Source organism: Sorex fumeus, unplaced genomic scaffold (assembly GCF_029834395.1).
Source record: "Sorex fumeus unplaced genomic scaffold, SorFum_2.1 ptg000034l, whole genome shotgun sequence".
Lineage (NCBI taxonomy): Eukaryota > Metazoa > Chordata > Mammalia > Eulipotyphla > Soricidae > Sorex > Sorex fumeus.
In genome coordinates, this window is record NW_026606091.1 from 13,784,054 (window position 1) to 13,806,781 (window position 22,728).

General features: G+C 36.2%; 1 protein-coding gene across 16 annotated transcripts in view; it reads right to left on the reverse strand.

Moving 5' to 3' along the window:
- Positions 1-1,224: 1,224 nt before the first annotated feature.
- The window catches only part of ELAVL2 (ELAV like RNA binding protein 2), a 177,549-nt gene continuing 156,045 nt past the window's right edge, over positions 1,225-22,728 (reverse strand). For 13 of the 16 annotated variants that reach the window (XM_056117051.1, XM_056117049.1, XM_056117050.1 and 10 more), the window contains 4 exons: positions 16,658-16,811; positions 13,138-13,363; positions 4,505-4,543; positions 1,225-3,986 (listed from right to left, as the gene is read on the reverse strand). In XM_056117051.1, the coding sequence (XP_055973026.1) occupies positions 3,656-3,986; positions 4,505-4,543; positions 13,138-13,363; positions 16,658-16,811 (750 nt within the window). In that variant the 3' untranslated portion in view covers positions 1,225-3,655. The remainder of the gene's footprint in view (positions 3,987-4,504; positions 4,544-13,137; positions 13,364-16,657; positions 16,812-22,728) is intronic. The other 3 variants (XM_056117042.1, XM_056117044.1, XM_056117045.1) reach the window with 2 other exon arrangements.

The window sequence follows — 22,728 nt, forward strand, 5'->3', positions numbered from 1 at the left end:
AATAACATTAAGTGATTTTATGCTTACATTTTTAGGTTGGTCACTCTCACACTCAATTGTGATATGGTTTAGATTATTTGCAAGCATAAAGTGAGAAAATATCAGAAGGAAAAAAGCTGAGCAGCAGTTTCACATCTCTTTTTCTGAAATTTTTCCCACCAAGTGCTCAAATATAAAAGAACTGCTGACAAGCAAGCCAGTCAAAATACTGATAAGCATGCAAGAGGAGAGAGGTAGTGGGGAGGATGTTCCAACACCAGAAATTAGAGTATTAAATTCATATAATAAAGAAGGGAGCATGGAGATCTGAGATTAATTGCATGTTGGAAGAAAGGAATTGTCTTTCACTCAGTTAAGCTCTTGACTACTAAGCTGTGAATTCAGGAAAATTGCTTTTGAAATGGCTTTTTAGCAAAAAAATAAAAAAGTTGACAGATAAAATCAAATTAAAAGAAGCCACTTAGTATACTTTGTTTAAAAAGAAAAAAGTAACTTCATCATTATATCAAATTTTCTTAAGTTCATAGAAATAGAAAAAGATTAGCAAGAAATATTTTTCTCCCACCACAGAGCTGTCTTATGTTATACAAGAATTGAACAAGTATGTGAAAGGAACTCCACAGGAAAGTAAAACATAAGACTGGTACAATGTATGATTTATACATATGTACTACTACTATATGTATAACTCGAACCAAAGAAAAAAAATGTACTTTCCAGTTTTAAAGAAGAGTTCTGATACGTGGCAGCTGGGCAAAAAAAAAAAAAAAATCAGTCTCACATACAAACAATCCAGTAAGTGAATTAAATCGTGCAAAAACGGGAAGCAGATAAGTTATCTTCCATTTTTTCTTCAGCTCAAATAAATGTGTAAGAAAAATTCGTGCTTGAAAAAAGGGTCAAAGCTTATTAAATCAAGACTAAAGAATGATTTCAATATCCAATTATGCAAATACCAAAAGTGCAGATAAAAGCAAGTATTCCTATAAAATTTACTCATCAAAAAAGAGTAATATTTGAAAGCTAACTAATCAAAGTTGTCATCCAAAAATTTTCTGTGCACATTCTACTTGAATTAACACTGCTTTTGGGTAATTTTTACTTAAGATAACATGGCTTTCAACTGAAAGCTCTGAGGGAACTTCTTAGCTCAAGAAATCAAGTTTTTACTAGACTTGGTACAGGAGCCCCCAAAAGGTGTATAAAGACCTACTCACCACACTGTTCTTTCCCTTCAACTTTGTTTATTGATGTACTGAACATGAAAAAGTACAAAGAATCCAAACACAAAAGAAAACATGTACAGCCTCTTAAATACTCAACAGAATATATTTTCTATTCCAACAGATGTGAATTAAGTCTTACTGTACAACTTCAAATAAATACCAGCCTTACATTTTATTAAGTGCTCTGATAAACACTGTAAAGTGAAGCACAATTTGCATGCCCTCTCATCAATGCCTTGGTTTGCTACAGTAGTATAGGAAAGAAGCATGTAGCTGCTGTTTTCCCATGAGGGAAACCTTATTTTTTTTAAGTATATACATGTATTTTGTTTTTTAGCTTTTTTTTTAAACGCAGAAGGTTAACTGACAATCTAAATGCACCTAAGGATATGAGAAAGTGCTAAGCCAATTGATTTCTGAATAGCATTGAGTGGGTCAGCATGAAAACTCGCTTATTCACTTTAGCACGCGCCTCACAGTATATGTACTGTACTATACTGAAAATTTTTATAACTACAATTTTAAATAATAAAAAATAAACTCAACGCAACCGCAAAGATAATGTACAACTATGTTATGCATAGCACATTGCCTGTTCTAAGGGGAAGCATGTGAGCATCTCAGTTTATACAAAAAGCAGGACGTAACTATATAGTTCTCAGTGCATCCTGATGAAGGTATTCTTACCTTCAGCTTTTTTGAAAATTTAATATAAGCTAGATGCTAATCAGAAAATATTTTGTATTTTTTAAAATTTCTTTCATACATGGTAAAGACTTATTTTATTATTTCCCCAAATAGTGGTTTAAGCATCATACAAAGTTAAATTTCAATAGCATACAGATATTTATGATTTTTGTATGAAAAATGTAAGGAAATTTGTTCAAAACCTATGGTTATACTCATTTTTTTACCACAAACATATTTATAAATGAAAATGTAGCATCACCATAAACAGCTGAAGCTAGACTATCTACAGACAAAATTAGCAACAAATCTGATGCACTGTAAATTCAAGTCCTCAGGACAACGAAAGTGATTAAGCAAGACCTCAAGTAACAATGTTAATGCCATTTACAAAGGAAAAAACTGATACAAAAACATTCAAAACCTGAACATCACTTGGCATGTAAGGGAAAAAAAATCAAATTAGCTGAAAGGTTCATAAACACAAGGTCTTATTTACATTACACAAAGCTCAGGTGTTAGCCTTGAACATAACTTTCAAAAAACCTTCAAATATATCCAACTCAGATCATTTTTTGCCGATTTGCTGCAGTACAAATCATGTGCAACATCTTTTTATCCTTAAGACAAAACAATTCTTCAAACAATACTGCAAGTACATCACTAAACACCATGAGCTCTATCTGAAGGGATTTCTTTAGGAAGAACAGATTTTTTCCCCCATCTCTTGGTAATTTAAATTTCTTGCCTGCTCTTATATATTCTTTTGTAAATTTTTTTTGTTTCAAAATCACAAATCAATGTGAGCCGCCTATCACATAATAACCAGGATGATCAGACACTCCACTGGTGATTACAAAAATGAAACCAGCAGTGTTTCCCCATTGATTCTATTCCTTTCATACAAAGATCTCAAAAGCATTTCTACATCATAAATCTTTCTAAATTTTCCAACCGCTGCAAATTTCCTGGTAAATTTTAAAAGCTCACTAGGTGTCATATGAAGAGATTTCTCAAAGTATTCAAGTCAAAATATTTGTTCCAGGACCAGTAAAAAGTTTCTCCAAATTTTCTTTTTTATAAAAATAGATGCTTTTTTTAAACCCACATCAAAGAGGCTCTTATCTCTTTGGCAAGGTACTGCTTTACGAAAAGTTCTCCAGTATTCTTACAATAAGCGTTTATAATGTAGCCCCCCCTGCCCCAAACCCAAATCATAATTACAAAATAAATATTGTTTTTAACTTCATAAATAAAAATGTAAACTTCAAAATACTTTTCTTATACATAACAACAATGTTTAAATGTAAACCAAACACAAAGCTAATCAGAAAAAGAAAAAAAGGGGGTGGGGGGGAAAGACACAACCAACTGAAGAATTACAACACAAAGCCTCAATATTTACTCACAGGTTCAAGGCAGTTATGTAAAAAGAAAAGAAATGTCTTCCCTTAGCTGAAACACTTTAAAAGGTCCACCTTCTTCAAAGAAGGCAATAGAATGCAATGTGACAGGTAAAAACCCTGTACCTCTTGTCCATATTCAAACATAAAAGATATTTAAGAAGTTTTAATTCAAATACTAGCAATAAAAAATCTCACATATTTCTTAGGATGCTAAGTAGTCGTTTTATCCCCATCTCAACACTGACTTACAAAGACATTTACTAATGTATAAAGTTTCTCTTAACTTGCCTTTGTTGTATAGTTTTCATATAGAAATGGACTGAGGACAAGAGCTCATTAGGCTTTGTGCGTTTTGTTTGTCTTAAAGGAGACCTGCAGTACTCTGTCCCCCAGACGGTATCCATTGAGGCTAGCTATCGCCATAGCTGCCTCATCATAGTTTGTCATAGTCACAAATCCAAAACCTTTGCATTTATTGGTGTTAAAGTCACGGATGACCTTCACGTTGGTGACAGCTCCAAAAGGCCCAAACATTTGCCACAGGATACTCTCATCTGCATCAGGCGCCAGGTTGTACACAAAAATACACCACCCTGTTCCAGGGTGTCCGGGGATATTAATTCCAGCCAAACTGGTCATTCCATCAATGGTCATTGGAGAAAACCTACTAAACAAAATAGGAAAAACATAGACACACACACACAACAGAAATAGAGGCTGGTTATAGCAATGGATTATCTCTTTTTCTCATCCCTAGGATTTTATCAACTGTTCCACCCACCACTGATAATCTATTTAATGTTTCAACCCGTCTGTGTTTTGCAGTCACATGCTATGCTATCATAGTATTAATGTTATGAAATGATCATACTGTGCTATATCAGAACTATATTGAGGGCTGGCTTCATAAATTAAGCAGAATTTGGGGTGGGGAGACCAACACATACATAAACATGCTATAAATGTCTCAATATGATATAAAACAAAAATAAAGCTTTTTAAGACCAGGTGGCATCCAGTGGTATAAAATACTTCTCAAATAAATCGTGCTTCAAAAAGCAGTTTTCCATTAGGTCTGTACATGCAAAAGAAAACCCAACAAAAACTTAAGAGGGATGTACTCCCCCAAATCAAAGAAACTAATTATGGGAAGGGATTATGAGTATTATGAACCTCTATCATTACCTCTTTACTCCATAAGCCATATTGAGCAGATTGTCCAACCTGCAAAACACACATTTAGCAAACTTCAGTTCTTAATTTTCCCCTTTATGTTCAAGAAAGTTGGGCTTGTTATTGCCATCTTCCAAGGGGATATCTGTATATTCATTGTAGAGAAAGTCTCAAAACATCAAGTCTTTTCTCATATTACTGCGAGAGTCGGTATCCATCATAAGAAGGCACTAACTCTTTGATGGTACCATGGAGCTCTCTAAGACTTGGTGTCAATGCAGGTGAAACACTGGTGGCTATCAGAGAAAAAATGTTCAGAGATGCCATCAGAGAGTCTTTGGAATATTTGTACAAATCCTGGGTCCTATGTACGAGTCCTGGGTCCTTACCTTCTGCCAGGCTGATTTCTAAGTGTGCCTGTATCTACATGTATTTCATTACAACTTTGAACTTTCTTAACTCTACTGGTTCCGAAATATACTTTAATTTAGCACACGGATTACATTTACTAAATTGTGACAGCAATAGTCAAACTATGCAAAAGTTTTCATCTATTTTCATTTAACCTTCCTGACTTTTCGAACTTTCATTTCTTAAAATCATGATGATCTATTACAGATAGAAATTTGCAGACTACCTATTTCAGCTAAACCTCTCAACATACTTGAGGAAGGGCCACAGACATCCTCACTGCTATGCAGTGCAACAAAGTGAGGTCAGATCCCCAAACAGCTGATGTATTTGGGTAATACTATAAGAAGCGTATCCCTGCTCAAAGTGGACAAAAACTGATAGTAGTTGAGCTTCTCTTTTAAAGTTTTGAAAGGAAAAAATAGTTTTCAAAGTCCTAAGGGGCTAGAGACACAGATTAACTGGCTGAGCACCTGTTTTGCATATGAGAGGCCTGAATTCAATTCTGTTATATGGTCCCCCAGCATGACTCAGAACAACTCTTGAGGTCAAAACTGGTAGCAGCTTCTAAGCATTGGAAAGTGTGTCTCCCAAACAAAATAACAATAATAAAGTAATTGGAGCCAGGAGCATCGGTCATGGTCCTCCCATTGTTCATCGATTTGCTTGAGCGGGCCCAGTAACGTCTCTATCATGAGACTTACTGTGTTACTGTGTTTGGCATATCGAATACGTCACGGGTAGCTTGCCAGGCTCTGCCGTGCAGGCGTGATACTCTCGGTAGCTTGCCGGGCTCTCCGAGAGGGGCAGAGGAATCGAACTTCGGTCGGCCATGTTGGCCGCTTGTAAGGCAGATGCCCTACCGCTGTGCTATATCCCTTAAAATTCTCCACCCCTTTCTTTCAAAAGCTTAAATGATTTGATGACAGCCTATTCTTCCTGCTCTATGTGTCTCACAGAGGTTACTCAGAAGTCATACACAGTGCATACCAATTACATTTGTTTAGAGGAGGGGCACAATTTAATACAACTGCCTCATAACTATATACACATCAATCTCTGAGCCAGAGAGGAACCATTTTTTCTTTTCACCAGGCACCTCTGAAAAGTATGTTTGAAAACTAACTCAACCAGGTGGTCTCATCTGTGGCAACATGTAAGACTCTTGAGTACACAGGAAAAAGCAACACCTGGTTTTATACAAGCTAAGAACCAACTCTTCCTGGTCTTCTTGGAATCTGAATAACAATCTCCCTGCTTCCAACCATTTCTGGGCTTACTGTATGTTTTTTGAAAAAATTTTGAAATAAAATGAAGAACTGAGCTAATAGCATGCAAAATGTAAGGAAAATAAGAAATCAGAATGACAAAAATTTCTCAAACTTCCACTGCGCTGTCAGGATGGCAACTCTGAAAGCACATGGGTGAAAAGAGGACGGGGGAGGATTTTCTTTTCTGCAGAGATGAGAAGTATAGCCATAGATGATGTGATGGTTAAAAAATAAAGGCTATAACGTAAACCTTTACACTATCAGTATCACTAACCATTATATAATGTGATAGAGAATATTTCATACAATTTCTGGAAAGATCAATACAGAAAGTATATGGGAAGACCCATAGTACTCTCACACTCCAACACCAGCAGTGTAGGAAAACTAAAAAATTTTCCACAGAAAGAATCACATTTTTTGCACCATTTTCAAGGTAAGATGGAAAACCACCCCTGTTCCAGAAGTGAATTGCACTCTTCATTAGAGCATTATGGGAGACACATCTCATTCCTCTCTTTCATCCTAGAATAGCCATAGAACTTGCACTTTTATACTATATTTGAGGACCTTCCAATGGGCTTTATGTCTGTTGTACTTGTGAAATCCCTTATGAGTCCATGGATTTCTCACCAATTTCACCATCAATTTCTTATTTTAGTGAAAATCAAAACATTTGGAAATTAAGCCAAATGATCCCTCCTTCAACTGTAAAGAGAGGAAGGAGAAGAATTAGACTCAAGAAACAGGGTCCAGGAAATGCTAAAAACCCTTAGCTTGCAGGCAGGTGATCTGAGAAGATTGCCCTGCTTTCAGGGCCACATAACCATGTGTTCCACTCAAGAACCAGGGCTAGGCAGAAGGTGCTAATGGAAACTATGTGCTTCAAGTGTCTATTTGTTTTTTGGGCCACACCAGAAGTGCACAGGGCTTACTTCTGGCTCTTTACTGAGATAACTCCTAATGGTGCTTGGGGGATGATTTGGAGTACTTGGGGGACTAACTCGGGTTAGCTATGTATGTGGAAGGCAAGAGTTTTAACCTGCTGTACTATCTCTCTGGTCCCCATGCACCTTATAGCAGTTGAAAACTATGAACTAGGGGAAAGTTATAAAAGAAAACTGAAGTATTTTGCTTTAGCTGACATTAGTGGTTAGTCTGTGAGCTCAGGCCGGAGGACCATTACTTTCCAGAATGACACATCCTTACTAGGTCGACCCAGAGTTAAAGACAGTCATCTTTTACGTGTAGTCATATAAAAATGCATGCCAATTTTTACAGGTGACCAAGTTAATAACCTTCAGAATGACTCAGGAGCAAGGGTACATAAGGATGTACTACAGTACAGCAAATCTCAAATATATTTTAAAATTAAAGAACTTTACTGAAGGCCTGGTCTGGAGTGATAGCAAAGCAGGTAGGGCATTTGTATTGCACGTGGCCGACCTGGGTTTGATTCCTCCGTCCCTCAGAGCCCGGCAAGCTACCGAGAATATCCCGCCCATACAGCAGAGCCTGGCAAGCTCCCCATGGCATATTCAATATGCCAAACACAGTAACAAGTCTCACAATGGAGAAGTTACTGATGACCACTCAAGCAGATCGATGAACAATGGGAGGACAGTGCTAAATTGCTACAGTGCTACTGAAGGCTTGCTCTTCAAGCTGACGTTCTCTCTTGAATATATATCTTGCTTGCATGTCGCTGTTTCTTTGCTTATTTCCACTCTAGAGAGGCCTGTGTTCTCTCTGGAACATGTACCTCCCCCTCTCTCCCCTCATATCTTCCTAAATGAGTTTCAATAAAACACAAAACAACAAAAATCATTTACTATGATTTAATCTATGCATCACACCCATTTCTTCATCACTCAGTGTCTTTGCATCGTATACTCTGTTGAAGAAAGACTGAGCAGTTCTCTTTTGGGGATGAGGATGCTTTCCTCAAGGAAAATTTTATTTAATATAAAAATAAAATGGATGGGTCCTTGAAGCACACAGGAACCACCTGTACTTTTCCATGAGCACTTGGCAGTTTATGAGACAGCAGCATTCACTGCTATACAGGTACAGGTAGCCACATTGGCAGCTTGTTAGGCATGCACCCATAACCCCTGGACTACCTCTCTGCTCCCAAAACTGAGCAGTTCTCAAAAGAATAGTGCCTCTGTCACCTCTGCTTTAGGTTAGAAAAGATCCATTTTCATAAGAGACACAGGAAGCGGATTTGGAGAATTAAATTGGGAAATCTAGATTTTATTAAAATGATCTTCAAAGAAGTGCTAGTTTCAAAATGATTCCTGCAAAAATGATGAGTTCATCACAAATACTATTATCTTCATCAAAGTGAAGCTAGCACTAGTAAAAGACCAGGTAAAGGAAGGAGAGGGAATTATTAGTATAAGACACAAAACAATCCATAGGTCTCACATGAATCAGACAAATTAAAACTATCAAAATACATTTCTAAATCTTGACTTAGAGGGACATACTAAGAGGGGGTGTGTCTAGGCCACACCCTGCGGTGCTCACTGCTCAAGGGTCATTCCTGGAAGTGATGAGGGAACTATGCAATGATGGGGATAGAACTGGGGTGGGCTGTAGGCAAAGCAAGTGCCTTAACTCTTGTACTATGTCTCTGGCCCTTTTAAGGTATATGAGCTCTTAAGAATCTTTCTGGCTAAATAAAATATCAAGCCAATCAGCATCATAATTAACAGGATGATTAACATGCTGATTTCAACTTAGATGTTAACATTTATTTTATCTTTATTCATTTTTTAAATTTTCTACATTTGATTATGGTTTTTTAGTATAATAATACAACTCTAATGCATAAAATTTATTAAAATACATGTGCAATATTTTACTATTATGAGAAATACAACTCATACTATTAACTTTGATATCTGGAGTAGGAGCATATATTAAATAAAATTTTCTCATTTTATTCTCATAGCTGTTTATGAGAATAAAAAGAAGAAACTTGTCTGATTTCCACAAAATCTAGCTGACAATAATATAGAAATGCCCATATATAGATATGTGAGGTAAATTAAGTTTTAAAAAGGATTAATTGATATCAAAATAAAGTTCTGAAGGCTAAAAATAACTATCCTCAAAACACCTGAAGCACTATTCAAAATATGCTTTGAAGTTAAACCATAATATACATACTCCCCAACTTATCCAATTAGATTTTATCATCTACCCTCTGAGAGAAAAAGTACTTACTATCCAGGAGTAATTATTACTAGTTTCTTCCAGAAGGAATTGTGAACGTGAAACCAGTATCAGTTTAAATGCAATAAACAAGTGCTGACTTAAAAATCTCCTTTAAAAATGAATAAAAACTTACAGAAGCAGACATGCAAGACATTAGACTTGATCACAGTAAAATTAAAGCTGCTTCCCCGAAAGAAAATACACCAAAAAATCTGGTTGTAATGTAATCCAGATACTACATCCCAAGAATATACATAAAGGGTTTCAAGTACACTATCCATCCAAATAAATAAAATTGACCTCCTTTTTTGAAAACTGTAGTCTATTAAATAAGTATTTTAAGATCAGCAGCACTTATATTTAAATAACTCTAATTATTCACATGGTTTGACTGAGTCATAAGCCTCAAGCCTACTTTTGAATTTAACCCTTATAATACGTTACTTTTTAAATCCTGAAAGGTTTGGTGGATGTCATGATTATTAAAAGTATCCTTCACTAGCATTATATTCTTCGATATCTGTCAAATCCTAAGATACTAATATAAAAATGTAGAGTTAAAAGTTTTAGCGCTGGAAAGTAATCACCTCAAAGTTGAAAGCATTAGAACAAAATCATTAGACAAAATATTTGTGTAGCACTTTAGACCTAAAATAATGGTCTAAAAAAATAATGAAAGCCCAGGTTTTGTTTGTTTGATTTAGGGTCTCACCCAGGAATGCTCAGAGGTCACTCTGGCCAACTCATAGGTTCACTCCCAGAGGTGCTCTGAGATCTATGCAGTGCTGGGGACCGATCCCAGGCTGCCCACATGCCGAGCATGGACACAAGGCCTTTGATTTCCCCTCTACCCCCACCACTACCCTGGGCTTACTAAAGTCAACATTTTCAAGATATTAAAGAAAATCAATCAAATAGACATCAAATTTTACTTAATAAGGCTAGAGAACCTTAAGCATTAAGGTTCTCAATTTCTTCTAAAATTCAAATCTAGATCAACTACCCTCTTCACAAAGTTCAATACTTCTGTAGTATTGAACTGTAGGTGGGTGGTGAGGTGCTAAGACCAGTTATGAATCTGAAGGAAAAACAAATTAAAATCTTCCCCCAGTTTCTGAAACCAGAATTTTCTTATAAAATACAACTCACTTCTTTCTGGTTGTTTATTTGGGGGGGCCACACCCAGTGGTGCTCAGGGCTTACTCCTGGCTCTAGACTCAGTGATCACTCCTGGTAGGATGACTGCGGGGTTCAGGGGATGAGACTGTGTGGAAGACAAGCACCTTATCCACTGAACTATCACTGGCCCAGACAATTTATTTCTTTTATCCAGAATTTCTTTCTGGAGCAGTGAAGGAGGAATTCTGAAGTTAATGATAAGATGAAGGCAGTAGATATTTTTAAATTACATTTGACCATGACATTCTATAAATCTGTACACACCACCACCACCAATAAAAAGAGCTAGAAGGAATTTAAAGACAATACAAGTTATCAAAGACTCTAATATTTGAGTCACCTACATTCCTTGCCATTTCAATAATAGGGTATTCTGAAGATCCCTCCAGTTTAGTCCTCTTGCCCAATCTTCCTTTGAATTCAATCTTGATTCTAAGAATAGAAGTTTCCTTAATAACTACCATAAAAGACAGAGCTTACATCAGAAAACAAAAAAAGTCTAACAGCTAGCTACCTACTAACTTTAAAATATTTTAATAGTTTTACACTGTTTAAATTGGTACTCCTTAGCTTCCTTCTATCTAAGCTCAATCTCTTTCCTATTTCAAAAAGCCCTAAAGTTATTAGTATATACATTTAAATAAATTAATATATTTTTGCTAGGCTTCAAAAGGTTCTAAAGTTACTAAGTGTGTGTGCATGCAAGTGTGTTTATGTAATTTACTTAAGAATATGCCATACAGGAAACCTGACATATAGGTGTACTAAGTATAGAGTTGCAAGCCCTATTTTTTACTCCACCAGGGCCAGTAAACAAGCAGACTGAAGCATTTCTCCCCTCCAGTTCAAACACCATAACCACTCAACAGAGTGAAAAGTGATGGGGTTTCTTTTCTGCCAATACTTTTCCTGGCTAAGATAAAGCAGTGGTGAAGTAGACACAAGATCCATCAGCTAGGTACCTAGACAAGTACTTCCAAATTTAGTTTCAAGGCCAGAGAAACCGTGCAGGGATTAGGGTGCTTTGCCTTGCATGCAACCAACCCTGGCTCATCACTCTGCACTGCACAGTGCCCCAAGCACCACTTCGAGTGACCGCTGAATACTTCTGGGGGCAGTCCCCAAACAAAACAAAATATCTAACTTCAAATGGCGTCTACTGACAGTGCCATGTTTTCTTTTTCTAGGACTAAGTCCTTCTAAATAAGAAATGAATGTTGTGTCAGTAGTAGAAATGTTTTTCTCATACCTCAAGTAATGTAATTAATATTTTTAAAGTAAGTATTTGGCTATTCCTACCTATACTCTTTTCAGAACTCTAACTTCCTGATTTAAAAAAATGCATGTGGCTTAAGGTAGAAAGCATTTCACTCCTTACTAATTTTTCCCCTGTGATTATATTTCTGGTATTGAACTAGCTGCTCTAGCAAAAGAATAAAACTAATAAGCATACATTTGTTAAAAAAAAAGTAAAGGAGTTAGACAGCATTATGACTGCTGCATATACCATATGGCAAGAAAAGAATACAAAAGTGCTCTGGAAAATAAAAACTGAGTGACTGCTTATAAAACCAAAAGCTCTACTGTACTTTAACAAAGTCACTATTCTCACATGAAAATTGGGATCATTTTTTAAATCATTCTTGGTCTGGTTACTAACTCAGGATTAGAATGAAATTTCAAAAATTGGGATTCACTTCTCTATGAGATAGAATGCTTCTGAGCTAAAGATATAAGGCTACTCTTTGGAACTATACAGAAATCAGAAAATACCACCCACAGCCAAATCTAAACTATCTGAATAGCCAGAAGCTAAGAATGGTTTTGCCATTTTTAAGATCTTTCATTAATTTTAAAGGCATCTCTATGCAACAGACTGTGTCATACGAAGCCTAAAGTTGTTACTATCTGGCTTTTTCTTCTCTACTCTAAATTATAAAGAAAAAGAATTTTTTCTTCAGGGAAAAGGACCCATTTACAGAAACAATGTTATTGCTGAGATTATATATGCCCTTAATGGTCCACATATTATAAAAATAAAGTAACCAAAGATATTTGACCCCAAAAGTGGGGGGAAAAATCCTATCATGAAAAAAAAAAAACAGGAAGGGGAAATCAGAAGCACTGGAGACATGTAAGATCTTGAGTCTATCCGAGTTTCTCAATGTCAGGGCTTTTATGCCTGAGGCTGGCTGCTGCTGGGAGCTATGTTGTATACTTCAGGATATTTAGTGGTATTGCTGAACTCTAGCCACTGAAAGCTAGTAGTACCTTCCACCCAAGTAATACCTTCATAAATGCCTGCAGACAAAGTGACCTAATGTCCCCAGGGGCAAAATGACCCCAGTTGGACACCTAGTGCTGCAGGGCTTTATCCTTTTGGTCCCACTTTCAATAGCAGCAAAAGACATCATTCCCCAAGTGGTTTTTCTCTGCTCATATGAAAAAATAACAGTAATGATAAACAGCAAACCGAAGAGTCTTTCAATAAGAGTGCTGGATAGGGAAACTAACAATTCTGAAGTCAGTAGCTGGGCATAAGAATCAGATCAGACTTACCTAAAACGCTGTGCCTGCTGAGCTAGAGGTCCTGGATACCTTCTGTTTGGAGACTGGTACAGCTGGGAAAGGATGGCCTGATTTGTTTTTTGGCTTGGATTATTAGCAAACTTTACAGTGATTGGCTCGGTGGCACCAGGAGGTTTCTGGCCATTTAGGCCTTTGATAGCTTCTTCTGCCTCAATCCGCTTGTCAAATCGAATAAACCCTACACCCCTTGATATGCCTGGAGTAGGATTGGGAAAGAGGAAGTGAAAAGGAAGAGAAGAAAAGAAAATAATTTTTTCCCTTTGCAGGAACACATTTTCATCCATATAAAACATCTGCTGCAAATTTATACAGAAAGATTCATCTTAACTTAGCATCATTTAGGTTAGAATTTCAATTTTTAATCTTTTTAATGTATTAAGTCAGCTATACAAAGTTAAATGCTTATTATCACATGCTAACCAGGAAGTTAAGAAGAGAAAGTACATAAGAACGTCCATATTTTCTCTCTTGCTTTTATTTCTTCCTACCATACACTCTCTTTAGTAACGTCTACATCTGAGTTCTATTTTTCAAATTAGGCGGTTGAACAAGAAATAGAAATGAAGGGTACTTTTTTTGTAAAAAGGAGAACTGAGTTAGGAATTTGATAAAAGGCTATATTAAAATACATGAAACAATGGTAGAAAGATATATTTCAGCTAAGTTTTAAAATGGTCAGACTTCTTCGTGAAGATCATGAACGATCGGTTTGAGGCTCTTCATGTTCCCAGAGTCAACAGATGCCATTGGGCTACACTAGCACGCGACAGGGACAAATGGAGACGTTACTGGCGCCCGCTCGAGCAAATCGATGACTAACGGGAAGTTAAGTGATTAAGTGATAAGTTTTTAAATAATAAATTCAACTTAAAAATATGCAGTAAACTATTCCTTATTCAAGTTTAAAATATTACGCAAAATAGTAGCCCTTTTAAGAATATGTCCTTTCTCTCAGAATATTCAGGGAACCAGAAAAAGAGGCCTTCTGGTTCCGAATATTCTTTACTACATCTCATTGCCTATACTTTAATACAGAAATAACATTATATGGGAGGGAAATGAGGTAAAAAAGAACCCATGTTTAAAACAATCAACAAAACGAGAGTAAATCCTCAAAGCTTTTCAGCTTAAGCAGCGCTGCTCCTGACTATGGAATGCCACTCTTTTTCTCAAGCCTTATACTCTGAGGGACAAGAATGGGAAAACATGAAGATGGCCAAATAACTGTGCAACTTTTGAAAAAAAGGAGAGGGTAACCCAACTAGTAATTGCATGTAAATGTTCTCTTGCAAACTGGTACTTGAAGTAGCAGCTTAGAGCTAGTAGCTAGAAAAGTCTAGGTGATTCCAAGAATGTAATTTGGAAATAAAGAATGAGAGATTACTGAGAAAGATATGCTGAGGAAATACACCAACCCATAATGATTTTTATGAATCTTCAAAGAAAGGATGGACTACTTGAATACTGGTGTAAATTCTGTGAACCTTATCATACCAAATGAACCATATCATCTGTAATGGTCATCTTGAAACACACCCATCTCTGTATCTTTCTATTTAAATATATCTGTTGCACATTATTACCACCTGATGGATGAATAACAGAATTACAGGGCCTTGATTTTCATTTAAGGAAAGTTTATGACTTTTATCTGGATATCCCTAAGTATACATGTGCAATGGTGATATAATAGCAAACATAGCCTTTTAGTTATCTACTAACTCCAATAAAGAATAACTACTGGGATTTTAATTGTTCCATGAGAAAGCATTACCAAAACTAGTGGTCTTCAAACTTGAGCATGCATTAGAACAACTGGAAACACTTAACAAAATGTTCACCCTCAGCATTTTTATTCATTAGGTTTTGGATGGAATCTAAGAATTAGCATATTTAGCCAGATTCCGGAATGATGCTGACGCGCAGGTATAGGAACACACTGAGATCACTGATTAAACCAGGAGTAGGTAAGACGTACAAATTAGAGATGGATTTTTCAGGGCAGGAGAAAGAACTCTACAAGGAAAAAACAAAACAAAAAGAGAGCCAGGGAGATGACTTAAAGGGCTGGAGAACATGCTGAAGGCCTCAGCACTGCATGGCCCCTAAGTACCCACCAGGAGGAACTTCCATTCCCTTAAGGAACCAGGAATAGATATTACCAAGTATGGACCCAACACAATTTAAAAAAAAACACCTGCCCTCCTTAAGAATGACTCCGTTAATAAAAAGCATGAATGTTATAAATAAAATATATGTTCTGATCGCAACAAAAATACCTATTCCATCTGACTGCTAGCCCTAGCCCTAGATTTCTATTTAATCCCATGAAAGTGTAATGTGAAACTACACATACATAGAGAATGTATAGGGAACATTATGAATGCTGCTAAGTGAAAAACCTTATTTTTGTCTATGTATTTTCTCCACAGAGCAGAATCTGCAGGCCATTATCACAAGCATGGATATAATAGCAGATCTCTCTTCTCTGGAACTCAAAGGCTAGAGCTTCCTAGAAAGCCAATTATCATTTGAAAAATTAAAAACCAAAATTCAGCCCGAGTTCATTCCATGTTTAATACACCACATTCCTGGTGGGAGAGGGGAATGATACACAATGTATCTGTGAGGTATTAGGTATTACCATTATACATGGGGGGGGGGGGCTTGCAGGATGGGAGGAAACACAAGAACAGGAATAAGGGAAAGAGAAGAAAGAATTAAAAACAATAGCCTATTTTAATCAGAAGAATCCTAATTAGACTACCCGAATATATGTCACTGACGTGAATTTCCCTTCTTGCCATGTTTCTCTTTTGTTCAGTAATTTAAAAAAAACGTATTGCTTTCATAATAGAAATGTATGCCTTTTAAAAAAATCCATAATTAAATCAATATTAGCCTTTCTTCATAGTGTTTGGCAAAAGAGTTACCTTACACAAAAAGTTTTAATAATGATCATAGTGGTCTTTATTTCAGTTCTGTTAAAAGTTATATTAGGCAGAAAATGCATCTTTAACATTTAAAATCTCAAAATCCTTTCTTATACAACACAGCATGGAACTGGAAAACAGCCTTAACAGCAATTATCAGCGTCTATGTAATGTAATTCTTCCTGGGAAGATGAGCTGCATACTACTGCATTAAACTATGCTTTTACAAAAATAAGATTGTTTATTAATACTTTATAAGCAGGATGGTTTTTTTTAATCACACAGCAGCTTGGAAATGAAGATTATAGCATCTGTAAATTTATTATAAGCCATGAAACAGGCTTCGAACCTGCACCTTCAGGGTAGAAATGACGCAAATTTGCTCTCTACACTCCAAAATCTATTTTTATCCATGCATATTTATGAACAATTCCAGCAGAAAATTGCATTTTCTGGCCCACATATACCTTAGCTGTGTTCTAGAATTGAAGGGAGAATCATTTCACAATCTGCCAGTCAGAAAGCATAAAGACTGTCCAGGGCAGTTGTCTACTTACCAGTGACCTGGTCAACAAGAATACGAGAAGTAATGATGCGTCCATACTGTGAAAAAAGCTGCTCCAATTCCTTCTGGGTCATTGTTTTAGGAAGCCCACTCACATACAAATTTGCATCTCTGATAGAAGCTGAACTTGGGCGAGCATAGGAAACCTGTGTGGGGTAGGGTTGAGGGGAGGGGAGGGGAGGAAGAAACATATTTACAGACTTAGTTACCTCCCTTTAGAAATGCAAAGATAGCCTAAAGTGATTGAGTAGCTTTTCTATAAGGAACATAGAACACTGGTGTTGATGCAAGCCCAGTTTTAGCTGTTTTATACCTGTAAAAATTCTGAACAATTACGAATTACTGTATCTCTGGGATGAGAGTGTTTAACCATAGGAGGTCAGTCACTTTTTAAAACAAGATGCTTCAAAAGTCTTGAGCTTGATCGTATGTTTTGCGTACTGGTGTCAAGAGTCTAGTCCGTTCCTTAAGTAACATGAGCACTGGGTGGGGGATTACCCACCAAGTACTACCATGTGTGGCACAAAAACTAGTTTTCAAGGCAGAGCAGTGATCTACTACTACTCTCAATAATAAACTGTTCTCATAAGTCAAACCCCATATAGGCTCAACCTAATGACTATAAACTTGGTGACTTGAAATTCATCTCACACACTTCTGTGACCTTTTTCAGACCACAACTATCTCTAGGGATGATGATACGTTTTTTTAAAATATCCTATCATCCATCAATATGAGCTGCTTTGATTTGTTCCAAAATAATTTTCTCCCATCCCCGAATTCTAAACATTTAAATGTAAACAAACTATTAAGTGCTGTAATTTCTTGTGACTTTTTCACAAATCTTTTTTTTTTATGTAAAGAAAAAATTTTTACTGAAAGAAATTTAGAGATAGGTCGGGAGGAGGGAGATAGAGGGGGCGAAATGTGTTCAAGAGAGAATCTGGGTTGGGAAGAAACAGCAGAGGAAAGAGAGAATGTTCAAGAAAGAACATGGGCTTAAAAATAAGCAAGCTTCCCGAATCTTCTTAACTTTAGTTTTCCAAGGCTTTAAGTCCTTTTATTGACTTTACCTATATCTTTGAGACACAGTATTCAAAATTCTGTAAAAATGATGGACAACATAGGTCTGAGTGAATTTTTTATCAACAGCCTTCACATACACTTCATGAAGAACAGAATTTCTGTTCTCTTTTGTCACGATATCCTCAATATTTTGGCAAGATTTAGATGCCAGAATACTACTGAATAAAACCAACCTAACACTATGTCTTGTTGCTCTTCTTCATATTCCCAACAGTTTCGCAGACCACAGGATTTAAAGGATGGTTCATCAAGTCGTTTGCATCAGCAGTTTTCAACCTGGTCCATAGACCAGTAATATTTTCAAGTGTGAAAAAAAGTTGAAAACCAAAGATCCAAATATTTTTCAAGTCACGATAGATCTTTGTCAATAATCTAATTTACAGCTGGTTATAATTTTCAGATTATCTGAGATTCACACACTAGTTCTCACCACATTCCTTCTGGCTAAATTCTAAGTTCTTTTGAGCTAACTCAGCGTATGAAAACATCACAATATATCCCTTTCTCTGAGGTAATCATAAAAAAACTGAAAATTTTATTCATTAGCACCCATCTTTAATCAAGTTCACCTCAATTGCAAAAAAACAGGTTTTACAAGAACATCAAATTCTCCCCATGGTTGAATTATGCTCTCTTATCACAAGTTTAATGGCCGAGCTTTATACTACTTTATAAAGGTCATTCACTCCTGCCCTAGTAGCATTAGCACTTAATACTAACATACTTTAATATACAAATTTGCTCATTAGCAAGTAAACTCTGCCTGCTTTTCCAAAGGCTATTATTTGGAAGTCACATTTCCATTGTACTGTCTACAGATATAGAGATTTGGAATATTGATGGGGGAAAGAGAGATTATGCCTACATCTTTAAGACTGAGACTGGTGAGTTGAAATATAAGTGAAAATTAAGGAATAAAGGGAAATTTGAAGGCAAAGTAGTTGAAACAGAACCTTGTTGGGCTGGAGAGCTAGCTGAAAGAAATGGAATCCTGTGCCTGGTATGCAGAGGGCCCAGGGTTGAATCCCTGACACTGCATTAGCTTCCAAGTACTCTTAAGTATAAACCTTTGTGGCCCCAGCAATGCTGGGAAAGCACCAAACAAACAAAACATTACACAGCACCTATTTTGGGGACAGCTCTCAACTGAAAAAGCAGTCACTTGCTCTCTCTCTCTCTCTCTCTCTCTACACACACACATATATATATATATATATATATATATATATATATGCATTCAGTAATACAAACAAATGAAGGTGCAATTTCTTTTCTCTAGTACAATACTCAATTATCTGGGCAAGCTATAAATCCCATCACTTGGATTCCCTTGGTATCTAGGACTCCAGGGCTTTATTTCTGTGACAGGAAGCTCTGAGCCAGTCAGTTGTTTAGTCTGCTCCAAAATGTGTGACTGAAGAGTTTCCTTTATTAAGTATCACTGCCCATGGGCAATAGACTAAGTATCTATACATTCTCAAGGTTAACTACCAGTGACTGATAGAGTAGGCAGCAAGTGCAGGGAGCTTCTCCATGAGATCAAGCAAGGTGTAAGGCAAGCCAACAGTGGCTAAAAGGTGGGTTCAAAATTAGATTCAGTTCATTAAAGTCTCTTTGAAGTTGGATAGATTCTTTAAGTCTATTGCCACATAATTGCACCTTGTTTTATACGGTTATTAGGAATAATTAATCCCTATTCCAACCAAAATGCTTAATTAGCAGTCTAGGCAACTATGTAATAAACACTATTTACTTCTATGTGCATCTGACAATGTAGGTAAAAACACAAACCATTAAAGTTAAGAGTAACCCCAGTCCATTGCTGTGATCCAGAATAATTTACTCATGCAGTGACATTCAATGCTTTGTGCATTTCAGAGGAGTGTGGGTGGAGTGTTTTAGAAGTCATCCTAAAATATATTTAGGAAAATGGGTTTATATTTAGTGCTTATATAAAAGGTTTGAAAACATACTTAGGTCAGTTATGTTATGTGCCTCTACGTCACCCCCACCCCTGCACGCCCCCACAATGCCCCACCCACCCACCACTTTTCTTCAATGTCTATTCATCAGTGTTAGGTCATAGTCTGTAAAGGCTACATGTCCTTATTTTCTGGATTCTTGAATGTTCTCCAACATTTAGGACCTTGATCCAGAAAAGACTCTCTCTCCCAGAGGTAATTCCTAGAAGCAGTAAATGACTTCTTTAAAAGCTTGCATTTGATATTCAAGCCAATCAAAGCAGAGCACACTCCCTACCAATAACACTCACACACCAAACCTGTATTCCCCTTACCCTAAATAACCAGGAGCAGATCATCAGGGACCATTCCTACAGCCCACAGCTCACAAAAATTATTCGTACTATTCAGCAGACTTACATACTTTCACCCTTTCCTTGCTACTAGGACCCCAATATTAACCCTGAGGCATGTCCTACCCTCTCCCATTGGCTTAATGACTACCGCTGAGGGTTCTCCATGTGGGCCTACATGACAGGTTTGCCCAGATTTCTACCTATGACTATCAACGCCTTTGTCTGTAAAAGTTATTTCCATGTCATAATATCATATCCTACCTGATTAAAACAAATTCTGGAATGTCTTATGAATAAAGCCCTGTACTGTAACCATGATACCTAAAATTAAAAAAAAAAATTCAATGGTATTTTCCAGAGTTGGGCAGAGAGCTCAATGGGCTGAGCACATTTCACGTATGGGACATTCATAGTCAACACCTACACTGCCAGGAGCTGCATATTACCCCATTCACCCACTCCCACTACTCACCCCGACAGCACCAACAGAACCAGATGTGCCAGTCCCTCCAAAAAAAATCAGTATTAAAAAAAAAAACTTTTTTTTTAAGGGAATAAAAGAGAACTAAAAAAAAGTCTTTTTTAAAAAGAAATTTGAGAAAATATTACATCTATAAAGTGAGAAAAGTGAGCTTTTTTTAAATTTAATTATATTTTATTTTTAATTTTTATTAGTGAGACACCAAAGAACTGGTTCACATCACCACAGGCAGAAAGAGGTGACTAGGTGGAATATGGAATATGAACTCATGTTGAAAACAAAACAGTATTTCCTAAATTTACATTCAGGAATTTATATCACCATTTTCTAAGCACTTTCTAATACAGTATTTTGTTTGTACTTCACAGCAACCCTGAAAGTAGACAGTATATTGATATTTTTTATAAATAGGTAAAGAGAGAGAATGTGCTTAGACTCATGCACAATAAGTGTGAATTCTGGATCTTCTGACCCCATTTCTTTGTATTCATGCCCACTTTTTCGTTCTAAGCACTACAGTGCAGTAACTGCTCACTGGTTCACTGGCTCTAAAGATTTGGAAAAGTTATTCTTGGTTGTTTCTTAGACATACTAATTTTTGAGCACAGAGAGCAGAAAGAATAATGCCATTAGAAATCATCATTAAGTGAAAAATTATTTAATTTTATTTTCCATATTTTGTTTTTTTATAGTAACTCTATCTCACCTCTCCGTAAATAAAAAAGATGAGTGTTCTCTAGTTCAGATTAACTGTAGAAACTGTACATTGTCACATGTATGCACCAATAAATGACTTTACTTTCTAATTCTTAGAATATAATTAAGAGATACAAGTAGCACCCTACCACCAACTTCTGGAAAACACAGCTACAAGGGCAACTGACCTACTCCCATACTAGTAAAAATAATTTTGTATCACCTTAATCCATTATTGTCATGGAACTGGAGTAGTCCTTCTCACCTCCCCCCATTCCCTTACTCTGTTAGTAATACAATTGTCAATAAGCTATTTGCAGGAAAAAGAAAACATTACTTCTTTTTTCAATCTCAAAATACTATAAACAACAAAATGCACATTCAGACAAAATGAGGAAGAAAACTAGTAGTGTGTAACAATTTATACTTTGGAGGTTCAAATTCATTTCCACTGCCCAATTTTGTATCTAGTGATCAGTGACCTTCTCCATTCTGATATTTTAATGCTTCTAAAGTTTGTGTAAATACTATGTTTAAACTCCCATGAGAGAACCACTCAAAAATTTCCTAAACACCAAAGTGTAAGTCTTTGTAGTTTTTCAAGACTAAAATCCCTTGGAGGAGCCCTAAGAAACAGTCGTATTTTATAAAACACTCTGTATTAGGAATACTTTATTTTACAAAAAACCTTTAGCATATGCCCTCTGTAGCACTGTCGCACTGTCCTCCCGTTGTTCATTGATTTGCTCGAGCAGGCCCAGTAACATCTCCACCAGGCCAGCGGCTGGGCAGGCATGCAAGGCAAGTTGCCCTACCACTGTGCTATCGCTCCAGCCCTTTGAGGTCAAAATAGCTTCTTAACCAAGCCAAAGCTGTTCTCCAATATATATTCACTGAAATAATATATAGATTCAGATTTTGAATTTTTACTGCCATTTAAACAGGTGAATATTTAATGCCTCAAAAGCAAGGTTATGCCATGTCAAAACTACTAAGTGAAGGTTCTAATTTAAGAGGCAGCCAGAGAGTCTGCAATTTAAATATTTAAAGATGATACAAGGGAGTACAACACTGAACACCAATCTGCTCCAAAGATAGCAATTTAAAACTCAGGTTTATTCTGGAACTTCTCACAACCCTGAAAATGATATAATAAACAAAGACAAGCAATACTTAGATTACTTTATGGAAAAAGAAAAGAGGCGGTAAGAATTATCAGTCAAATAAATGCTCTAGTCAATAGTTTCTCAAAATGTTCTAAAACTAGAATTAAAAAATAGAATTATCAATGTAATTAGGTCTCAAAAACAGAATAGTTTGAAAGACAGTATATTCTTCATAATTAAAAACTCATTTCTTCATCAGTAACTAAAACTAATTAAACATTAAATATTCAATAACAAGTAATAATAAACTAAAAACAGGCTATTAAAACTTAATCAAAATAAAAGGGCTTAAAAATATCTGTGTGTAAGAATTTATT